The following is a 9,971-nucleotide window of genomic DNA, read 5'->3' on the forward strand; positions in this document are numbered from 1 at the left end:
TTTGGAAAGATGAATAAACATGAAGCAACAGTAAATAATATCTGACTATAATCAATAAACCATAATAAATAAGAAACCACAAGTACAGAAGGAAGCTTAGAAAGGAAAGAGATTGATGGACTATGCAGGATTACTCAATGGAGGTAGAACTTGAACTGGACCCAGATGGTGAAGGAGGATTTGCATATGGGAGAGAGGAGAAGGGAGGCCATCCCTGGTGAGGGGAGGTACATGAGCAAAAGCATCAAGGTGGGAAATGGGACGGAGGGCATATTGGCTTTACTGTACATGAAAGAGCCACTGAGAAGCAAGATATAAAGCAGGAAATAAAACCAGGCAGGGACAAGTTATGGGATCCCCAAAGTTCTTTTACAGACATAATCAAATAACAAGTTAATAAAAGGGCATGGCAGTGGAAAATCATGATAAAAGCAGTGTCAAGATATGAGCTTGGCAGGACAGGCTCAAGTAGGGAATGGATGCCTGGACACTGGGGAAGCAAGCTAACAGGCCGCTGCAGTAATCAAGAGGTGAAACAAGGAGTCCAGGCACTGGGGCAATAATGGGCGGCTATGCAGAGGGGTTGCCACAGTAGGCCTGCCACAGCAATTCTTAGAAAGGCCTGCTTACAAGGGGGCCCCTTGGCTGCCATCTGGAAACCTGGATTTCAGGATCATTCATTCCCTAACTCACAAGAGTGGCTTTAACTGTACAGAAAAAAAAAAAAATGTAATATGGTTTATGCTGTACACCTGCTTTCCTTCTGAAAGTCTGGAATTTTGCTACATGCCAGTGAGAAGGTGCCTACGTGACCGGCTCCCAGTAAAAACCTGAGTCTCTAATGAACTTCTCTGGTAGACAATACTTCATACCTGTCACAAGTCAATGCTGGAGGAATTAAGCATGTGCCGTGTGACTCCATAGGGACAGGACCCTTGGAAGCTTGCACCTGGTTTCTCTGGACTTCACCCATAAGCGTTTTCCCTTTGCTGATTTTGCTTTGTATTCTTTTGCCATAATAAATCATAACCATGAGGCCCTCTATATGCTGTGTCCTGTGATTTCTCCAATCACAACCTTGGTGTGGTCTTGGGAACCCCAATATAGTAGGGAAAGACTTCTTAAGGAAAACTAACATGACTGAAATGACTTGTAAGTGACCATATATGAAAATGAAGAAAAGGTGGGATTCAAAAATAGTTACAAGGATTTAGGTTTCTAAGTGACTCCTAAAATGTATTGTTTTGGGCAGGAAACATTTTATTTAATGTATACACATGTGCATGTGCTTGCACACATGCAGAGAAGAGATATCTTTAGCTTTTGGTGAGATTAAAATAATTAAAGGGAAAATAAATGGGAATGAAAATAATAATAGCTAACACCTATATAGTGCTTACTCTGTTCCTGGTCTTGTTCTCTGTGTTTTACTTATATTAATTCATCTAATCTTCACAAAATCCCATGAGGAAGATACTATTATTATCTCCATTTTGCAGATGAGAAAACTATGATACAAAGAGATTAAATAACATGCCAAATTCTCATGCCTGGAATTCAAACTCTGGCATTCTGGCTCCAAAGTCTCTGTTTTTAACAACTATGCTTAAAATAAAACAAAACAAAAAGGGTTGCAACATTGAAGGCCTAGTAGTATAACAAAAGAGGGATAAAAGCATTCCCCTCATGATTCCTCCTTCCCACTTCTTCAGTTCATTTTATAAAGTAAATTAAAGAGTCTGCACTTAGGCACTGTGTGACAATTAAAAAACAGAAGTTAACACCCTGATTTTCTGTATAAACTAACAACTTTCAAAAATGCCAGGTATCCTCTAAGTACAACACTTAGAAATCAAGTTGTTTATTTAGGATCGTTTCCACATGAACAATTTGTGTATATACATTTTTCCCCAAAACCATATGAATTGCTTAGAAATGTCTGAAGAGGAAACAAATATATTAAAGTAAATATGTGGTATATATATATAAAAAAGCAGCAACCAAAAATATTCTTAAAGTTGGTTTTCTGTAATCTTTATTGTTTACCAGTCTAAGTGCAATATCCTAAAACATTTTGCAACATGCCAGATCTATTTTTGTTCAACTTATGTAAAAAAAAAAAAAAAAAAAAAATGCATTTCCTGGAGAATCCAATCTTGGCCTACAGGTCCCTGAAACAAAAGTAAATAAGCATGCTCATCTCCAAATATTATTTTTCAAAAATGAAAAATGAAGACTGAAGGCCTACAGCCTTAACTTATTTAAAAGGTTTTAAAATGAAGTTTTTACCTTTTAAAATGTCCACCCTTCAACCAACTGACTTTCTAAAAACTTGATGCATTACACAGCAAAGAAGTTCAAAAAGCAAGCTCATCTGGGGAATCAGTTCCTGCTCTCTCACCATGTTCAGTTCTATTCTGAAAGTGCAGTCTCATTTTCTGATTGCCCTACCAGGAAAGTGACTGCTGCAATTCAAATTCTTGAACTTACAATTGAATTTCTTGACTAGAAAGACAATCCTACTTTAGTGATTCAAGAATAAAGACAGTTGTCATTCGGGAAGTTATTGTTCTTATACTTTGTCTGCTCAAGTATTCTAGTTCCAAAGTTCAGACACCTTGAAACTAAAATTAAAAACATTAATTTAGGTTTAGTGGAAGAATAAAGTTTAAATAAAAGAACTTCAGGTATTTATTACTCCAACAAAATAGAAATGAATGAGTTTGAAGGAGTACTTCACAGCAACACCCCACAGCATGGTAACCCCTGAAGATTTCTAACCAGACAGACACTAAGCTCACTGCCCAAACCATTAATTTCCAGTGACTCCAGGTATGATAGAATTATTCTTTGATATTCCACATTAGTTTAACACTTTTGGGGGGATTTCTACTTAGCTCTGTGTTACCTACTTTGGTTCTATTGGGAAATAGGTGGGTACACATGGATGACCCCAGGCAAACACCTCCCAGAAGCTGACAAAGGAAAAAAAGTGTAAATAGTATTTCTCCCACAGCAAATTGACCTAGACGAGCACAAGTGACAAATAACTCCTTCCCTGTAGGGCAGTGGTTCTCAAAGTGTGGTCCTGGGACCAGCAATGGGAACTTGTCAGAAATGCAAACTCTCCGGCTCCTTCCCAGATTTACGGAATCAGAAACTCTGGGGGTGGACCCAGCAATCCAAGTTTTAACAAACCCCCTTGATTAACACATCACCTCTGATGCACGCTCAAGTTTGAGAATCACTGTTCTACAGAGAACAGAAAAACAAACATGTTAAACCTACAGCAGGGTTTCTCAACCTCATCACTACTGACATTTGGGGCCGGATAATCCTTTGTTGTGGAGGGCTGCCCTGCGTGTTGATGAATGTTGAGCAGTATCCCTGGCCTCTACCTACTAGATGCCACCAGCACTTTTCCTTCAGTTGCAACAACCAAAAATGTCTCCAGACATTGCCAAATGTCCCCTAAGGGCAAAATCATCCCTGGTTGAACCACAGGCCTAGAGTTTAGAAAAATGGACAATAAATTCAGGACAACTCTCATACGTTTCACTTTTCCTCTCAAAAATGCTTTCAGCTGGTTCTCACTGCTTTTAGATTTTATAAAATGAATTAATTTAAATTAGATCCCACTTTAAATGTTAAAAGTTACTTCTCTAAGCATTAAATCAAAACTTGCATAGAAAGGTGCAAGCCAATTTTTTTAAACCCTAAAAACTAGTAGAAAGAAAGGAAGGATAATTGAATTACAGCAAAAGGTAGAATTCCAGCATTTTACACTTGCTGCTAGAGTAGACACTTGCTGACTTAACACTGCCTGGACTCAGTTTCTCCAAATTGGTAAAGAGATGGGGTGCATTATGGAAAGAACTAGAGCCTCAGAGTCAGACCTATGTTCAAATTTCAGCCCTATCACTTACTAGCTAGGTGCCCATGGGCAGTTACTTCAACGTCTTTTGTACCTCAGTTTCCTGACCTGTCAAATGGTGATTGCAAATTAACACATATACCATTACTCCATAACATTTCCAATAGGGGTCCGCAACAGCATCTGCAATTAAATGCACTGCTATGTCTGCAATAAAACAGATGAATATTCACACTGCATAGGATACAGATAATAAATATATTCAGCTATTCAGGTGAAGTTTTAGCACCAAATGAGATTTCAAGCCCAATTTACAAAAAACAAAAAACAAAAAGACCCTGCAACTTTTGCCCTTCAGAATGTTTTAAATTTTGGAACTAGGATAAGGGAAGGAGAATTGTACTCTTTTAAGGGGGAATGTGAGGACTGGATGCAGTAACATAAGTTAAGGTCTAATTCTGTCCTGGTAGAGAGGAGAGGATCTCAAAAAGGTTTGCTATCATTATTGCTAAAGTGCAAATTCTGATCATGTCATTTGCCTTCTCTGAACTATTTAACGTTTCCTCACTGCCTGCAAAATAAAGTCCACACTCCTGAGTGAGCATCCAAGGAGGTCCCTTCCCAAACTGGACACTGGACCTTCCAGCAATTCAGTCCTCTCTCCGGTCATTGCCTCCCACACCTTTTGCTCCAGTGACCTCCAAATAACTATGGTTCATTACTCCTCAATATTCCCTCCTGTTCTTTCCCTCTGTCTGGAAAGGGATGTCCATTCCTCCTTCCTTCATACAGACACTCCCCTATTCATCAAGACCAGTTCCAATGACCTCTCCTCTAGACGGCTTTCCTCCAAGCCCCAGCCCCACCCCAAGGAGCTGTGTCTTCCCAGAACTCTGGATGCCGGGTACACAGGGCCATCACTTCATAGACTGTCTAGCCCCTTAAAAAGAGCTATTTGGTGTCAGTCCTCTCTCCACCCCACAGTCCTAGCATGGTCAGTGTCCCATAAATGCTTGTTGGATGATTAAGGGCAGTCAATTCCATTCCCTCAGAGATGTGGCTTTCATCACGTCAGGTGCCATCAAAATCAATGAATCAGAAGTCATATGAGGGCAGGTATTGTGGCTTTTGATCCCTGTTGTTTCCCCAGGACCTGGCACTCAATAAATACAGTATTTCTGAATAAATGAATGAATGATTGAGGAATACCACATGTATGTATGACAATTTAAAAACAATCCATCACCACCAACAACAGAAAAAGTCAGGTGCTTTGATGACATCTCCATAAAGTATGGTACCTACTAAAAAGATTGTCCCTCTTTCAAGGAAGTTCCATGGATCTGAAACACAAAATAGAAACCCAAGGAGTTAACCCTCACTCTGCCCAGCAATCTGCCAGGGCACTGCAGTAACAGTAGTGCCCAAGTGAGAAAAATGAACTGATTTCCCCAGAATGTTTCAGTCCCAGAGCTGCTATGTAATCACTTTCCATAAAACAGTTATCAGCACTGCTCCTGGCCAGTAACTCAAATATTCAGCAATTTACCCTAAATACATAGTCATGAATAAAACATTTCACTGAGTAAAGACAGCTAACTTTTGTAAAGTGTTTGCATCAAAATCATATTCATATCATGCAAATGTCATTATTCTGTCCTTTGCCTCTTTTTCATTCCCAATTTCTCCCTGTGGTTCATGCATCCCTCTCTCTCTCCCTCATTTTCTTCCTGCTTACACACACGCACCCAGTCCCAGCAGTCAGCCCATACAGTTTGAGGTTTGCTACACGTAAAGTTGCACAAGTGCTACATGTAAGCTCACAATGTAGCTGAGGAAAAAGGCATAAGCTCACTCAAAAACAAAATACAAAGGTCACACAGGAACTGGGGGCTTCAGGTTTTCTCTACCCATTCAGGAGAGGCTCTCAATGTTACTTAATTCTAAAGATGTGATTGCAAAAGGCTGGATTAGGCCTTTAGCCTTAAGGGAAAAGCAGTACTTTCCATCTTCCTGAACATCTTTTAAGTTTTTGGAATATCACCATTTAAAACCATTAATTGTACCAAAAAAACACAGTTCCACTCAATAAACATCAGTCATTTCCTCCAAATTCACACAATAAAGCCACTGAAAGCCCCTAAAGTTTTCAAACAAATGATAATATGGTTCCAATCCAATCACACAACCCTCTGAAGACAGACAGCTGGGATGGGAAGTCCTGGGTTGCTTTTCCGGCATCACCAGTATCTCTGTGACTCAGAAAATCTAGCTTTACCAACAAGGGCCTCAGTTTCCTCTTGGGTAAAATGAGAAAATTGGACCAGATCAGCGTTTTCCAAAGTGTAGTGAACATCCAATGCAAGCCGGTCTTAGTACAAGAAAGAGATCACTGTAGGTGCTAATGTGCGTTATTTTAATCGTTATTAGTTCATTATTAGTTTATTCTTGTAAGATACTGGTTTTCCGGTAATGGTAGAGATAAAAAAAGTTTCCTTTAAAATAAACGCATTTAAGTTTTTAAAACAGTGAGTCACTTTTGGAAAAGCTATTTAGTAAGTAAGAGTTCAGGTGGTTCTATTTAGTATCTGTGGCAAAAATAACCGGTCTAGGGGCCTGGTATTCCGGGAAAGAGAGCCCCGGAGCAAGGAGAGAAGAGCAAGAAGGAAGAGAGTGAGAGCCCCTAGGGGGTTGCTGCAAAGAAGACCTGAGCGTTTATAGGGAGAAGGGAGGGAATCCCATCAGGAGGGCCCACTGTAACCAGGCCGCTGCTCCTCCAGAGGCCGCGGCTTGACCGGGGGAGAGTCAAGAGTCCTCCAGAGGTGCGGACACCTCCGAGCGCCAGGCAAAACCCCACAGAGCTGTTAGCAGAGAGCGGGGCGGGGGCCCTCGAGGGCAGGAGGGGCGCGGTGGGAACCCGGATCCAGGCTAGAGGGGGCGGGGCGGGGGTCCCGACTTGGAGGGCGCGATGGGGGTCCCGAGGTGGAGGGAAAAGGGTCTCAGGCTAGAGAGGCGCGGAAGGGCGGGGTCCCAGGTTGGACGGGTGCAGACTAGAGGGGCTCCTCACTTCAAGGCTGCAACGGGGGTCCCGGCCTAGAGGAGCGTGGTGGAGACGGCATCTCCAGCTAAAGGGGCGCGGCTGGGGCCGGAAACGGAGGGAGCCTGGGTCCCCGGCCGGACGGTCGCGGCAGGAGTCAGGACTGGAGGGCCCGCGGGGGGCGGAAGGGACCGGGGATCCCCGCGGGCTGAAGGGAAGGACCGGGCCGCGAACCCAGTCGCCCCCCACATCCCGCCGCCGCCCGGACGAGGGCCGCCAGCGTCGCGGCTCGGCCCCGCGCGCGACCCGCTGGGGCTACCTGTCCTCGCTGGCGGTGATCACGCCGTCCTCCTTGGGGATGAGCAGCGCGGCCGTGACGGCGTCCTGGTGTCCCTCGATCTTGCTCAGCAGCACCGGGCGGCTGCTCTGCGGCCTGGAGTGGATCTCGGCCGCCATGTTCGCGCGGCGGCGGCGGCGGCGGCGGCGGCGACCTCCCCGGCCGGCGGCCCATCAGCTGACGGCCGGGCGGGCGGGGACGCGCCGGTTTCTCTCCGACTACCCCGGCCGCGTGGGCGCCGCGCCACCGTAAGTTCGCGAATGCTGCCGCATCAGCGCCCGTATTGCCTGGGGAAGCCGTGCATCCAGAATTACTCGGCCTGGAGGGTAACACGGAGGGAGCCTACAGAGAAGTGAGGAAAGTAGTAAAGATAAGAAGTAATCACCCAGGAATGGATTGGGCAATTGGAGGGGACAAGGAATTGTTCCCCAAATCAAAGCCTTCAGAAAATAGTAATACAATGTTGTATGCATTCGAAGAAGCCATTGTTTGGAGGGCATACCCCTATTTACAAGATGTTAAAATGTGAAAAAAATACAGTGCATCTTAGGATCCTTGAAATAAGTAGATACTACTCATTTAGCAGTGACTATACACACCAGGCACTAGCTCAGTTTCTTTACATGAATCTTCTCATTTTTTTTTTTTTTTTGATATTTGAAATACAACTTTATTCTGATTCTAAACGAAAAGGAATGGGTATGACAGTAACAAACAAGACTTCACCACTGAATATTGTGATGTGACTGTAGCAGTCTTATATTTGAAACTCAAAAAGGAAACAACTGTGTTCCAAAACAGCTAATATGCAGGTCCAAAAAATGAAGGTTTTTTTTTTTTTTTTTAACTGCCACATTCACTCCGAAGCCCATTCATCTCCGTCAGCATCCCAAAGATTAAGCACATGTTCTGCTTAGCTATATAATAAAGTGGCAAACACGCTGCACCACTGACATCACAGGACAGTTGCCTGTAAAACTAGACTTCTGACGCTGGGCTCCAGCTTCACGTTCTCACAGGTCGTCATCCTCATCCGGCAAAGCGGTCGTCTGAGCAACCTCTAAGTCGTGTTCATACTGTGCCGCCAAAGCCGGGTCCATGACAACCTCTGGGGGGGCGAAAGCAGGCATGGCCACGAACTCCAGGTTAGGGTCTCCAATCAGTTTTCTAGCGAGCCAGAGGAAGGGCTTTTCAAAGTTGTAGTTACTTTTGGCAGAAATGTCATAGTACTGAAGATTCTTCTTTCGGTGTAGGACAATGGATTTTGCCTTAACTTTCCTGTCCTTAATATCCACTTTGTTGCCACACAACACGATGGGGATGTTTTCACACACTCGTACCAGATCTCTATGCCAGTTAGGCACATTCTTGTAAGTAACTCTTGATGTTACATCAAACATTATAATGGCACACTGGGCTTGGATGTAATAGCCATCTCTCAGGCCACCGAATTTCTCCTGACCAGCCGTGTCCCACATGTTGAATTTAATAGGCCCTCTATTGGTATGGAACACAAGGGGATGGACCTCCACGCCCAAAGTGGCTACATACTTCTTCTCAAATTCACCAGTCAAATGACGTTTCACAAATGTAGTTTTTCCAGTACCCCCATCGCCAACCAATACAAGTTTAAACTGAACTTGGGGTTCTCCTTGGGCGGCCATCGCGATGGTTCTTCCAGAAGCGTCTCCGTCCCCCGTCTGACTGAGCGAATCTTCTCATTTAATACTGATAACTTTAATAGACTGAGCGGTAGAAGAGTTTTTTGAGATGGGACGAGTTAAAACAGTTGCGTACGGTCGCATAACAATGAGAAACAGGAAAGCAGCCCCTGACCTAGGAGCTGACCAGGTCCTCGCAGCTCAGCCTTGGTGTTCCCCTGTGAAACACACACACAGACTACTCTGTGACCATCATACAAGACTACAATCATATTGAAACACAGATAAAACAAAGCAGGGCATTCCTCTTCCTTTCTTTCTGCTTAGGGACTGTGTCTCCTCGGTGGCTACATTCTGCCTTTGGTCTCAGCAGCCCCTCCTGTGGTTTTGGGTCCCCTTGGTCCTGTAATCTGGTAACACATTTGTTACCTGTGTCCTTCCAGTCCTGCTGTTGCTAATCTGTAGGTTACCCTAAGATCCTTCTTTGGCCTCTCGGTTCTTCCAACACCTTTGTAATTAGTTTCCTGTAATAAATTTCCTCCATTAACGATCTGGTGTACATTCTGCTTTCTCTATTAGAGTCTGACGGATACAGTTACTGCAGTACTGATACTTATCATTAGACGTATCATTAGGAATAGTGGGGAGAACTCATTGAAAAATATGACATCACATACATAAGTTATAATGTGATACTTAGCCAACGATTAATTTTTAAAAAGTACAATATGACTAATATAAACAGTCTCATGAAAGAATTCATTTACATGAATTATCTAGATTATCTAGATTATTTAATTACAACTTTTAATGACTATAATCTGGAAAAGGCCAATCAAGAGGAAATACTTTTTAAAAACTTTAAAAACTTTATCAGCATCTTCCAGCATATGATATATTTACCTAATCAATGTTTATTCAAAACCTGTTGAATCTGTGCAATAGACTGAACATGGAATCTACAGTGACTTCTTTTCCTTTCCTTTTCTTTTCTTTCCCCTTCTTTTTGCTCCTTCTTCTCCTTTGTGGGACAAGCTTCACCACCCTTAGGCCTTTCCAAAA

General features: G+C 43.2%; 2 protein-coding genes across 2 annotated transcripts in view; both read right to left on the minus strand.

Annotated features, from left to right (window-relative positions):
* The window catches only part of WDFY1 (WD repeat and FYVE domain containing 1), a 64,730-nt gene extending 57,269 nt beyond the window's left edge, over nucleotides 1-7,461 (minus strand). Inside the window, exon 1 of the mRNA XM_037849582.1 lies at nucleotides 7,231-7,461. Within this exon, the coding sequence (XP_037705510.1) occupies nucleotides 7,231-7,367 (137 nt within the window). The 5' untranslated portion in view covers nucleotides 7,368-7,461. The remainder of the gene's footprint in view (nucleotides 1-7,230) is intronic.
* A 439-nt stretch (nucleotides 7,462-7,900) lies between these two features.
* Nucleotides 7,901-8,954, minus strand: LOC119544379 (GTP-binding nuclear protein Ran-like). The gene has a single exon (XM_037849818.1). It carries the CDS (start codon nucleotides 8,910-8,912, stop codon nucleotides 8,262-8,264), a length of 651 nt encoding a protein of 216 aa, XP_037705746.1. The 5' UTR covers nucleotides 8,913-8,954; the 3' UTR covers nucleotides 7,901-8,261.
* Nucleotides 8,955-9,971: the final 1,017 nt, after the last annotated feature.

This window comes from Choloepus didactylus, chromosome 9 (genome assembly GCF_015220235.1).
Source record: "Choloepus didactylus isolate mChoDid1 chromosome 9, mChoDid1.pri, whole genome shotgun sequence".
NCBI lineage: Eukaryota > Metazoa > Chordata > Mammalia > Pilosa > Megalonychidae > Choloepus > Choloepus didactylus.

Excerpts from the sequence above, each read along its gene's own strand:
- LOC119544379 (XM_037849818.1), bottom strand. The coding sequence starts at position 8,912 with ATGGCCGCCCAAGGAGAACCCCAAGTTCAGTTTAAACTTGTATTGGTT.